Here is a 13265-nt window from a genome sequence, read left to right as displayed (position 1 = left end):
AAAACTAAACAAAAGACACACCTAAACATGGCAAAACAAAACCTAAACATAACTAACCTAAACATAACTAACCTAAACATAACTAACCTAAACATAACTAGCCTAAACATAACTAACCTAAACATAACTAACCTAAACATAACTAGCCTAAACATAACTAACCTAAACATAACTAGCCTAAACATAACTAACCTAAACATAACTAGCCTAAACATAACTAACCTAAACATAACTAACCTAAACATAACTAACCTAAACATAACTAGCCTAAACATAACTAACCTAAACATAACTAACCTAAACATAACTAACCTAAACATAACTAGCCTAAACATAACTAACCTAAACATAACTAACCTAAACATAACTAGCCTAAACATAACTAACCTAAACATAACTAACCTAAACATAACTAACCTAAACATAACTAGCCTAAACATAACTAACCTAAACATAACTAGCCTAAACATAACTAGCCTAAACATAACTAGCCTAAACATAACTAGCCTAAACATAACTAGCCTAAACATAACTAGCCTAAACCTGACATCACAGCACAGTTAACAATCACAGACAAAGACATGAACGCAAGGATCCCTATTTATAGGGAGAGACATTAGGGCTAATGAGATACAGGTGGAGAACAATGGGAAGGTCGTAACACAAAAGACTCACAAAGAAGCAGGCTTCCCAGGTTCACCTGCCAGCGCCCTCTCTGGGCCTGGCAGGGAACTGTCCAGCTGTTCCTGCCAGCTTTCTGAGGTTGCCTTGCTTTCAAAATTTGCCAAAGAGAGAAAAAAAGATCTTAAAAAAGATCTCAATTTGGTGAAAGATACTACGTATGTACTTTTACTAGACAACAAGTGGAGAAAAGTAATTTTAAATGTTTCATTTGGGTTAAAATGTATAGTATCAACTAGCCTTCAAAACAAATTAAATTTGATAATTAAAATAGTTGGCATTTAGCTTCTTTGATGGTTGGTCTATGATTTTCTATTTGAATCATGTAGTTTTTAAGTAGTTAAAAATGGCATTAATAAAAATAAAGCAAAGTTTATTTACTTATTTATTTAAGAAAAAAGCACTATCCACATCACATTACTCCCTGTCTCAAATAGATTTGAACCTGTTATCTCCAGATCATGCTTTTGTGTTGCACCACAGGATAACTGGAATGAGTAGTTTAAGAATCTTAAATTGATTGAAAATCATTTCCATAAATATTGCGTACTTGTTACTGAGGCTAGGAATCAAAGTTCAGTTAGAGAAAACCCAGTGTCGTCAAACTAATGTTTATTAGTTGACACAAATGCATGAGTTTCAGTCATGCTATAAATACCTCGGATTAGATACGAAGCAAGCTTATGTTCACCTGAGGTGTTAATTACCAGACACCCAAAAGAGACACCCAAAAGAGAAAGAGGATCAGTTTCATGACCACAACATTTGACTATGGTCGGACTTTCCTGGAATATATGCAGATTTCTTCCAACCAGCACTGGCTAAAGAGAAGAGCCTTTGTATGTTTGTTTTCAGTGAAAATGTTGGTTATAGGACATTGTCGTGGAAACACAAAAATTTTGGCGGTACACGACTCACTGGAACCCAAACCCAGTCCAGACTCTGTCGTTCTCATTAGCTCACATTGTAAAAGAGTGAAGTAAAATTTTACCACAGTTTATATTCACTAAAGCTTTATATTGATGACTTTTCACTTTAAGGTATCTCTCTAAAGCCAAGCCTGAGTCACAAAAAGGGAAAGAGGCCACACCCAAGCTACTGCTGTTCTCTTAGTGGTCCTTGTGCTGATGATGTCATCACCACTGTTCAGTCGGACAACCTGAGCTTGTCCACACCACATCTGACCATACATCAGCACAGAGCAGAAGGGAGAACGATGAGCTCTTTTACACCATGTGAGTGTTTGCTCCTTATTATTCATTGTTCCAATCTAAATCTCTACATAGAAAAGGTTTTATTATTCAGGATGAAACTGAATTGAGTAATATATCTGGATTTTGTTTGTACTACTTTAACAGGTCTTGCCATGATCCTACTGACTGTACTTACAAACATCAGCACTGCACAAAACGGTAAGCTTATATCTAATATTTTAAAGAAAAGTATCCTTAAATAAAAACTCTAATTTGACTAAATATTATATATAATCAATTAACTTTATTTGAATTTATAATCAATGAAAGGTTTAAAGATGGGTTTTAAAGTATAATGTTAATGAATAAGTAATGAATAAAACAGTATCAGTGTTTTTATGTGAAGCTTTGCTGTACAAGTGAATGTGAATGAGAACTGATAACATATAAACACTAACCATTTGACCGGCACAATACTCATCTTCACGCTGATGTCATTTTGCTGTCTCACTTATCATGTAGCTACAATAATATAACCTATGTTTATCTCTCATCCTCAGCTTCTTGTCCACTGTATATAAACATTTCTGAGCCCTGGCGCAATGTTGGCTTTTGTTCCTCCACTTGTAATAAGAGTGACAGTAAGCTGATGGAGGGATGGTACCGCTTCATTGGTATAAGTGGAAACCAGGTAGTCACTTCCTGCGCAAACGTCCAAAATAACACCAACGGAAATGTCCCAAATTACAACTTATTCACATGTAATTCAAACATCACATATTTTACTACCTGCAGCGAAGGATTCATTGTCTACTACCTCCGACCTACCAAAGGAATTTATGCCACACGTGAGAAAAACTTTAAACAAAATAATCAACACCTTTTTATTTAGTTGGCATGTTAGGTTTTTGTTCCTTATAGCTATTACAGTTCTAAAAGCTCCAAATCCCTGAAAATCCCTACTTCTCTAACAAAAACAGATTTAAAAATAAAATGATTTGAGTCTGTAATGAGTCACAGAAACAGGGGCAGTTTGGTTTTTTGCTTGATTTAACATTCACCCTGCCATCCACAGGTCATTTATTATGCAGTAATTCTTCCTGTGGATCGAATGCTTATTGTGGTACTGTTTACGGCAGCTGTGTGTGTACACCAGGCTATACAATTTCAACAGATAAAGACACAGCCGGATGCACAGGTATGAGGGGAAATAAACTAAAATCTTTTTGTAGACATATTACTATATGACTAAAATTATGATGGGCGGCGTATGAGGAAAATATGACAATTTAACAGCTTTGTTTTAATGATCTATTTTTTCAGCTCTCACACTGCCTAAAGATTGCCAGGTAAGATTAAACAAAACAGTTCTGTACCTTTTTGACTCAATTCACTGTTAATTCTAAGTATTTTGCCTTTCTTGTTTACCATGTTTGGTGGCAGAACATTTTACTGTAAATGGTTTATGTAATCCATCACTGCATCATTCAGCCGAACATTCCGGCATTTATTCAAATGTACATACTAATTAAAAAAAAAGTCTCTAACTACTCTTCTACTTCTTTGTCAAACAGACAATACCCAAGTCAGACAATTTCATTTTATTAGCAAGTAATATTTTTGCACAAAATAAAAATGTACATGCTTTTGTACAAAGAAATTGGTTTGTTCCAGTCTCAGTAAGAGGCAGCTAACTTATACTGTCAAATATCTCACTGTAAAAGAAGCTATGTGCCCAGTTGATTTTTAAATCATTTACAACATTAAGGAATAGACGGAAATCACATGGCACTTTAAGTTCACTATAAAATGTAATTTTGTTGTTGTTCTAGACAGCAGCATGTGCAGAGAATTTTCTGAACAATCTTGACCAACTCCTAAACAATTCAGGCCCACTAGAACAGAAGGTAAGACAAGTTTGTGATGTAATCATCTGTTTCCTGAATTTCTGGACAATCAGAGTGTGTGGATATGTAATGACTGAATGTTTCTCTTGTTGTTGACAGACTGTGGAACTTTATTTGGCCTCAGTAATGAACGTTACATCTGTTGTTGAAAATGCTACTTCTGAGAAGCTAATCTCCTACGGAAATAAAGTACTGGCTGTCACTGAGAGACTGGTGTCTTCACTAGTGACACCAACAGAGACCCAGAACACAACAAGCATAAATCTCAGCGATTTGGGTATGGAAACTGTTTTGAGAATTGTTCTAAAACTCTGAAAATGTTTTGAAGCCCATAATAAAGTTACTCTGCAAGATCTATTAATAACATTTCTGGATATTTTCAGAGGGTCAAGTATTTTCAGTTGGAAAAATGACTTCTTTGACTGAAATTCCCCCTCTCGTCACGAGCAATTCTTCTCTGAGTATTGATCTCATTGGGATTTCCAAGAAAAACAATGGTACAGTAGTAATCTTGTTTAAGTTTAATCCTGCATCTGATATATTGTTGTGTATTCCAGTCAGTGGGCAAAATACACTATATTGCCAAAAGTATTCGCTCACCCATCCAAATAAACAGAATCAGGTGTTCCAATCACTTCCATGGCCACAGGTGTATAAAATCAAGCACCTAGGCATGCAGACTGTTTTTACAAACATTTGTGGAAGAATGGGTCGCTCTCAGGAGCTCAGTGAATTCCAGCGTGGAACTGTGATAGGATGCCACCTGTGCAACAAATCCAGTCGTGAAATTTCCTCGCTCCTAAATATTCCACAGTCAACTGTCAGCTGTATTATAAGAACGTGGAAGTGTTTGGGAACGACAGCAACTCAGCCACGAAGTGGTAGGCCACGTAAACTGACGGAGCGGGGTCAGCGGATGCTGAGGCGCATAGTGCGAAGAGGTCGCCAACTTTCTGCAGAGTCAATCGCTACAGACCTCCAAACTTCATGTGGCCTTCAGATTAGCTCAAGAACAGTGCGCAGAGAGCTTCATGGAATGGGTTTCCATGGCCGAGCAGCTGCATCCAAGCCATACATCACCAAGTGCAATGCAAAGCGTCGGATGCAGTGGTGTAAAGCACGCCGCCACTGGACTCTAGAGCAGTGGAGACGTGTTCTCTGGAGTGACGAATCGCGCTTCTCCATCTGGCAATCTGATGGACGAGTCTGGGTTTGGCGGTTGCCAGGAGAACGGTACTTGTCTGACTGCATTGTGCCAAGTGTAAAGTTTGGTGGAGGGGGGATTATGGTGTGGGGTTGTTTTTCAGGAGCTGGGCTTGGCCCCTTAGTTCCAGTGAAAGGAACTCTGAATGCTTCAGCATACCAAGACATTTTGGACAATTCCATGCTCCCAACTTTGTGGGAACAGTTTGGAGCTGGCCCCTTCCTCTTCCAACATGACTGTGCACCAGTGCACAAAGCAAGGTCCATAAAGACATGGATGACAGAGTCTGGTGTGGATGAACTTGACTGGCCTGCACAGAGTCCTGACCTCAACCCGATAGAACACCTTTGGGATGAATTAGAGCGGAGACTGAGAGCCAGGCCTTCTCGTCCAACATCAGTGTGTGACCTCACAAATGCGCTTCTGGAAGAATGGTCAAAAATTCCCATAAACACACTCCTAAACCTTGTGGACAGCCTTCCCAGAAGAGTTGAAGCTGTTATAGCTGCAAAGGGTGGACCGACGTCATATTGAACCCTATGGATTAGGAATGGGATGTCACTTAAGTTCATATGCGAGTCAAGGCAGGTGAGCGAATACTTTTGGCAATATAGTGTATCTGTTACTTTATTATAATATGATAATCTGATCAACTAATCGAACATACACATGGGTACAAATAAATAATTTTAGACATAAAAGGAAAAATATTCTTCAGCAAAGTAAAAATGTTTTAAGAGCGTAGTCCACTGTTTTATGCATTTTTACCAACCAATATCATTTAAGAAATCTGGTATTTTAAAATGGCACATGGACGTCAACTTAAAACTCTGAATATACACTTAATTATCAACAACTAAACATACTCAGTAACTTAGACCAGTATTAAAACATATCATATGCAGATTTTGTCCAAAATCTTGACTTAACCTGCTATATTTTATCACTTAACTAGGGAACCCATTTGCAACATACCTGCCTCACTCACATAGCTGTTCTGAACAAATTAGATAATTCCATAGGTGGAAATGATGTCATTCAAACATAAATCTCGATATTACAAGGATATGAATAGTGATATATACAAAGAAACAAAATGAAAATAGATAATAATCTATTCCTGTGGGGAAAAATAATGTTTGAGCTAGACACAAATTCTAGAAAAGCATAATCACTGATTTCATTTTGGTAGTTAAACTAAACAATATGTAATCCGAATTTAAACATTTTCTGGAATAATTGTCTCTTCTTCATATTTATGTGTATGTTTGTCGTGAGTTGAGAAGGATACAGGTGCAGTAAAAGTGTTTTATTTAAAGGGTGTAAAATGTAATTTGCAATCAGAAAAAGAAACAGACAGAGGTTGGGTGATCAGCAAACAGTAGTAAACAATAATTCCACAAACCACAAGAGTTGAAATACAAAAACTGATCAAAAGGCCAACTGAAAACGGTGGAGACTAATTTGGAAAACATGTGGAAGACAAACAGTGACAGGACATGGATGGAAACTAAACATGTTACACCCTTTTTATGTCTTTTTGACCAAAAACATGAATTCAAATCAGCATTGGGTTTATAACAAAATAGGCAAAATAAGCAAAAAAGCAAAATTTAAATTTCACAAACGTGACTGTTGCAGTTTTCATTTTCATTATTATTATTATTATTATTATTATTATTATTGTTGTTGTTGTTATATTTATTTCCAGGATCAGCAGCTGTGGTCTTTGTGAGCTACAACAACATGGGCAACATCCTGAAACCTACATTCTTCAACAAAAGTTCCAACAAAAACACACTTAAAACCATGATGTCTACTGTGGTGTCAGCAACGCTTCCTAGCATCCCGGGCACAAGCCTCAACAAACCAGTTGATTTCACCTTCAAATATGCTAAAGTAAGTTATTACTTACTTCATTTCAGTTGAGTTTATTTGGTAAGGCTATTTAAATCATCTACTGTAGACACTCTTCAAACCACTGGCAGACCATTAACTCACCACTCACTACCATTAAACACCCCAAATATTTATTGTTGTTGATATTCAGTAGGTACTTTGTATAAATCAGAGATTTTCAGCCTGTGGACAGATATCAACAGATCCTACTTGATAAATAGTGTAGCAGGGATAAGTCATGAATTCTGCTGAACGTCTGGTGGATGTGCTAAAATTTGAATTAAAACTCTTCACAATTAGAACAATTTAGAATTTAGTTTTTTATATTATATTAATAATAATAATAATATTTACTTAAATAGTCCAGTTAATCATTCTTATTGTTTAGCAGATCATCTATAACTTTTTGTTGGAACTTTTTGTTGTGTAGGAATTAGGTCGTGATGCAAAACTCTTCTGTGTGTATTGGAATGAGAGTAAATGGGTTGAAGATGGTTGTAATGCCACAGAGAGGAACAGCACTTACACAGTGTGCTCCTGTACTCATCTATCTACCTTCGCTCTCATCATGCAGACCGAGCTGGTCAACGTAAGTGACCAGCAGATTCACAAAAAAATGACTGGTTTCAACGTCTATTCTTTTTATTGAAATAAATATTTTTGTCCATTTTGTTTTACATCAGAAGGGTTGATGGAATGCAATATTTGCAGTACAAGTCAACTTTATTTGTTGCTAAAACAGTTTATAAAATGATTAGCTATTGAAAATGAAAGAAAAGATGAGAGAAAAGTTCATCTGCCAATATTTCATTACTTTGAGTAAACTATTGTTGATGATATAACACGAAAGAAACGTTTAGCTCTCTCTATTTTTTGAAGCTGGCTTTATGTTGATGTGTAGCTGAGTTGTGAGGCAGAGAGGGTTTATGGGTAAACCAGACATGCAGAGCGATGCACTGAAACTTAAATGCAGACCACTGAGAAACTATGCATTATTTGTGTCTATGGTGCTGTGTGCCAAGCAGTGTTCAGGCTTTTAGCAAGGAAGATTGTCTGGATGTGTTTTTAAACCATAAAGCATAAACAATATCAAATTTCTTTGTAACATCCAGTACTTACTGTTCTCTACTGGCTGTGGATGTGCACCACTTGATCCACTTAATACTGCTGAATACACACGAGAGAATACACGTCAGAAATGCTTTGAGTGACCATTGACTTGGATTTTGCAGAATTCGCTTTGTCTTTGATGATTTTTTCTCAGCTTCTCCTGTCAATGCAGGCATGGCCTGTGCAACACTGCCCCCTATAGGACACATTAATTATATTTTAAATAATAAAAAAAAAACTGAAGGGATCTTGGGTCAATCCTCTGTCAAAATACATTTTAAGCAGCTTTACATTTAAGTTTAAGATTCAGAAATATCTGTAAAAATTCACTGTACAGCCAAGTTTACAATTCTTGGCATAAACAACCGAACTTTTGGTCAAAATATCCTGGTATGTTGTAGAACTCATGATGGCTCAACTTTCACATGGGCCATGAAATAGATTAAAAGCATTTCTCACCCACATTATCTTACAAAATTTCACTTTTGGGCTTTTTTTCTGAATGCAGTAAACTATTTTTAATACTCTTTTTTTTTTTCACCAAAGAAAAAATAACTAAAATTCAGATTTTTTTTTTCTTACCTGACCACAAACACATGCAGCCAATTGTATTTCCAGTGAGCTGCTTTTAAAACCTGACAAACTCGGTTTTAAAATTAGAATCAACTACTTTGCGCAAAAAAGAAAAAGTAGTAAGGTCATCATAAAAGCATTAATGCTACTAGTTATCATTATCTTAATTTTATAATGTCTTTGAGAAACTGGGCCCTGTGCAGTTTTGTATGAGGAACTCAGTATGCAAAATTATTTATAATTCAAAAAGATAAAGGTTGTGTTTGTGTATTTAGTTTTAAATATTAACAATCCAATACAGAAAAGAAAACTGCAGTCAAAAATCTAATATGAGTAAACATCTAAATCTAAAACAAAAGTTAATACGGGAACAAAATGTGTAATATTTATTTCATGCATTCACTACTTGGTCCTTCTTGGTAATGGAATTCTAAAACTAATAATTTTGTCAGATGTATTAAAAAATGCTGATTATTTGATTTGCAGGGTGATGATGATGAGATCATAGAGCTCATTAACACAGTGGGTGTGTCCGTGGGGTTGTTGTTCCTCTTCTTGACTATATTGACTCTTGCTGTCTGCCAGCGAGGCCCCAAAGTGACCAACGTGGCTTTGCTCAACCTGTCTATAAGCTTATTTTTTGCTCACCTGGTTTTCCTGCTCACACAACAGTACCAGGAGAATGTAAAACAGTCTCAGGTAAGTTCAATTCCTGATAAACAGTTACCTGATGGTAGATTGCTAGCAAGATTCCATTATTATGTTGCCATCACCATGCTTCACCATAAGCAGAGTCTCAGAGTTGCCATTTTCTTCAGATTTCTAAATAATGGGTTTAATGTAGCTCTGTGGGATCTTCATAGTTTTATTATTATTATTATTATTATTATTATTATTATTATTATTATTATTAACCAAAGCTTAATTGATTAATTTTAAGTAACTTTTTGTGGATTACTTGTCTCTTTTTCATTCCTTGTCTCCATGATTCTGTTTGTTTAAGTATGTTCTAACAAACCTCCCTCTCTCTCTCTCTCTCTCTCTCTCTCTCAGTTCTCTCAGTTGTGTGAAGTGTTGGCTGGTGTCACACACTTCTTATTTTTATCAGCGTTTGTGTGGATGTTCATTGAGGCGGTTTTGCTGCACATCTGTGTGAAGAACCTTTCACGGATCAGCTCGAAGCAGGTGGACGTGCTTAACTGGAAATGCATGATTGTGATTGGATACATCATCCCCCTGGTTTTGGTGGGCTTGACTTCTGGACTGTATCCTGATGCCTACAGTATAGATCAGTAAGAGTCTGGTTTATTTTCTTTCTTTTTTTTTATATATTGTACTTCAATATGGTTATAATCTCTTGACACTAGACACAAAATTAACTTCATTTAAAAACCACTGGTTGATCTTCATGCAGTTGCTGGCTTCAGGCTGATGTCATCTGGGCATTTCTGGGTCCTGTGTGTGGCATTATTGCTGTAAGTCCTAAATAATGCAAATGTGCATATTGTCTATTGTCTAGCTGAATTCTGGAAAGTGCAGCTGAAAATCATTATATTAATGAGCTCAGTTTAATCTGTGATGGTTTCTATAGTAACAGCTCATTTGCAGGGACTATAGAGGACAGGCAGGTGTGGAGGTGAGACAGGACACACTCAGGGCAGATCAGCATCAGTTTAATTCTGGGCAGCCAAACAGGTTTACTTTCAATATTAAAAGATTAATGTAATTTTAAGGGCCAAAACCAGAGAACAATAAGAATTTACAAAGGAACTGAAGCACATGAGGATATAAATAGGCAAACTGATCAGAAACTAATGAACATGAGTGTGTGAGACTAACTATCACTTAATATCCATCGGTACTAGGATGTGTAGTACATGTTAGTTGGCTGCATTGTGCTCTGGGAAATTGTGTTTACTACGGAAGAGGAAGATGTGAACACACAATAGGGCAATATACCACTGACAGAGAAGACGTGGATACAGGAATCAGATCAAAACAAAACACATGGATAGTGATAAAAATAATATAATAATGAAAAGAAAGTGGAATCACATGACACTAATCAACAATGTAAATGCTATATTGCAAATGTATGTTGCAAATATACGAATTTGGAATTAAAATGTTCATCCTTGCTTAGTCACAGTGCGATACACTGTCCAGACAAATTTATCCTCTTCACTCACAGATCAACTTTCTCCTTTCTTGTGTGATCATCGCAATTCTCCACCGCTCTTTGTCTAGCCTGGATAAATCCATTTCCCACCTAAAACACACCCGGTAACACACATCACACTCCTTCCTGAATCATTCATGAATTATTCACCTTCCTTTATATTTACAGACATTCATAAATACTGTCTCTCTCTCTCTCTCTCTCTCTCTCTCTGTGTAGGACTCTTGTGTTAAAAACCCTGCTCCAGTTTGTCATTCTTGGCTGCCCCTGGGCTTTAGGCTTCTTCACTGAGCAAAACAACATGATAAAGATCATCTTCCTCTTCTTAAATTCGCAGCAGGGAACCTTCATCTTCATCGTTCATTGTGTCCTCAACCAAGAGGTGAGATGTTCTTTCATGTGATATAACAATTGTAGTTCCGTACCTTGTAACCCTTACATTACACATAATTTTTAAGTTTATTGTTTGTTTGTTTGCTTTTTTTGTTTAGAATAGAATTATAAACTGAGTTAAACCACAGTGCTGTTGTCTGTGTTAGTCAGCATCAGCAGGACAAGAAACAAGAAACATGTGTAAGCTTTGATAGGTTGAAGTTTTCTCTTAGGAGATGTTTATGGAGCATTTCTGGAAGGAGTCTCCAGTGTCAGCGCTTCGTAACTGTCAGAGGTTAAGACATATCCAGGACAGAGGACAGAGTTTGTGCTTTGTGGTTTCTCTGTAACATGACGAACTTGTGTCTCAGGAGAGAGAGAGAAAAAAAGAGGGTGGACTGTTTATACCGTTTATAGCTGAGTGATAACAGGAACTAACATTGTTTCCTGGACATTTCATTCCATTAAAAGGGTGAAAACTCTTCTTTAATAAATGAGAAGTAAAAAGAGATTGCTGAGGTATAAATAAGAACTATCAGTACCTCCAATGTCACATCACACCATCTGTGTTATAATACTGACTTAATAACATTACTATACATGTGAAAACATTTCAGACAGAGTTCACTGAATCACAACGTTAACAGTTTGTACTGTTTTACTTGATTTTAGATCAGACACCAGTACAGGAAGTGGTGGGATGACCTTTACCACTGCTCCAAGTACAAGGCCATGTCAGAAGACCAGAACAGAGCTTCACATTCACACGCAAATTAACATGAAACAATGTTAATGTCTTGTTTAAAGGACAATATGACAGTGTATCACATGACCAAGGAATATTTCAGGAAGACAAATATGAGAGTTGTAATATGATGGCTGAAATTTACCATTTGGTTTCATGTAAATCTTGGTTGAAGTACATTTAAAACCTGTCAGAGTGACAACAGCATTGTTTACATCCCATTTCTCCACAATACGCTTGATTACACAGAGAATCTGAAAGGAAACAGTCTACAAACTCAACAGAGCTATTGTCTTTTTTCATCATGTCATACTGGAGTGCAGAAATATCTACATATCAAAAGTGTAAAGAAACCCTGAGAAGATTTTATAACTGTGCTGTTGACTTTATCCAGACCATACTTCAGTAGTTTGCTGTTTGATTTAAAAGCCTTTCACTTCATAATCATTTGTAAACACTTCAAATCATAACCTGATGAAAACTGCTGTTTTCTCATAAGGTTATTCCTCTTTCCATGTTTTACAAGAATATATAATCTTACATTTATATCCATGTTCTTATTCTGTTTTTGTGTTGTGACATCTTGTTTTTTGTATTTTAACTGCACATTATTTGCTTTTACAAACTGGTATTTATTATAAGATTTATTAATTTATAATAAGATTTATTTTCAAAGATTTACTAATTTATTTTTAATTTATAAGATATTTAATAATAAAAACAATTTGTTCTATGTTGTCTCATGTACCTCTCTGTTTTATGTATTTTTGTATCTGCCATTGTTTCATGTGTATGACCCTTGCTGTGTTTATTCCTGCTGACTGTTCACTGGTTATTTGGATTACTCTGCCTGTTTTTTCAACTAGATTTTGCCCACTGCTTCCACCTCTGGGGGTTCTTCGCAGATACTGATGTGGCCCAGGAGATAATTATGTGTGTGGTTTTTTTTGTGATTGTTTTAATAAATCTGCAATGAAATAGGTTTTTATGAATAAGGTCCTACAACTTTTTAATAATTATAATTTTAAATTATTATAAGTCTAATTTTATTTATATGTATTTTTATAAAAGTAATATTCTGGTCACTTTATACACAAGTCATTAATATTCTATTCTATTCTATTCTATTCTATTCTATTCTATTCTATTCTATTCTATTCTATCATATATCGTATATGCTTATGATATTTTAAGTTATGGAATAATTCCAGTTCATCATTAGAGTTCATCATTCATTGTTTGTTATTGACTTCCTGGTATCCAGTGTGTCCTTACAGTATGACAGAAGTTTTACCCATTTGGTTCACTTTCTTTGTAAATATTCAATGTAAAACTTGTATGTTTTTTTTTAGTTAACGAGAAAAGAAAGTAGATCCTCATTTGTTTATTATCCTTATTTGAC

The 13265-nt window shown here is 35.8% G+C and overlaps 1 protein-coding gene across 2 annotated transcripts; it reads left to right on the top strand.

Moving 5' to 3' along the window:
- Positions 1 to 1486: 1486 nt before the first annotated feature.
- Positions 1487 to 12857, top strand: LOC131346890 (adhesion G protein-coupled receptor E3-like). 2 transcript variants are annotated; one of them, XM_058380635.1, is made up of 16 exons: positions 1487 to 1916; positions 2040 to 2093; positions 2435 to 2722; positions 2950 to 3072; positions 3198 to 3223; positions 3707 to 3781; positions 3881 to 4058; positions 4165 to 4278; positions 6697 to 6884; positions 7315 to 7473; positions 9054 to 9266; positions 9621 to 9859; positions 9982 to 10042; positions 10759 to 10850; positions 10966 to 11128; positions 11791 to 12857. In XM_058380635.1, exons 1-16 carry the CDS (start codon positions 1898 to 1900, stop codon positions 11893 to 11895), a joined length of 2097 nt encoding a protein of 698 aa, XP_058236618.1. In that variant the 5' UTR covers positions 1487 to 1897; the 3' UTR covers positions 11896 to 12857. The 2 variants fall into 2 exon arrangements, with proteins under 2 accessions (XP_058236618.1, XP_058236619.1); XM_058380636.1 differs by lacking the exon at positions 7315 to 7473.
- Positions 12858 to 13265: the final 408 nt, after the last annotated feature.

The sequence above is a fragment of the Hemibagrus wyckioides genome, linkage group LG26, assembly GCF_019097595.1.
Source record: "Hemibagrus wyckioides isolate EC202008001 linkage group LG26, SWU_Hwy_1.0, whole genome shotgun sequence".
Taxonomy (NCBI): Eukaryota; Metazoa; Chordata; class Actinopteri; order Siluriformes; family Bagridae; genus Hemibagrus; species Hemibagrus wyckioides.
This window is presented reverse-complemented; position numbering and strand designations above follow the sequence as displayed.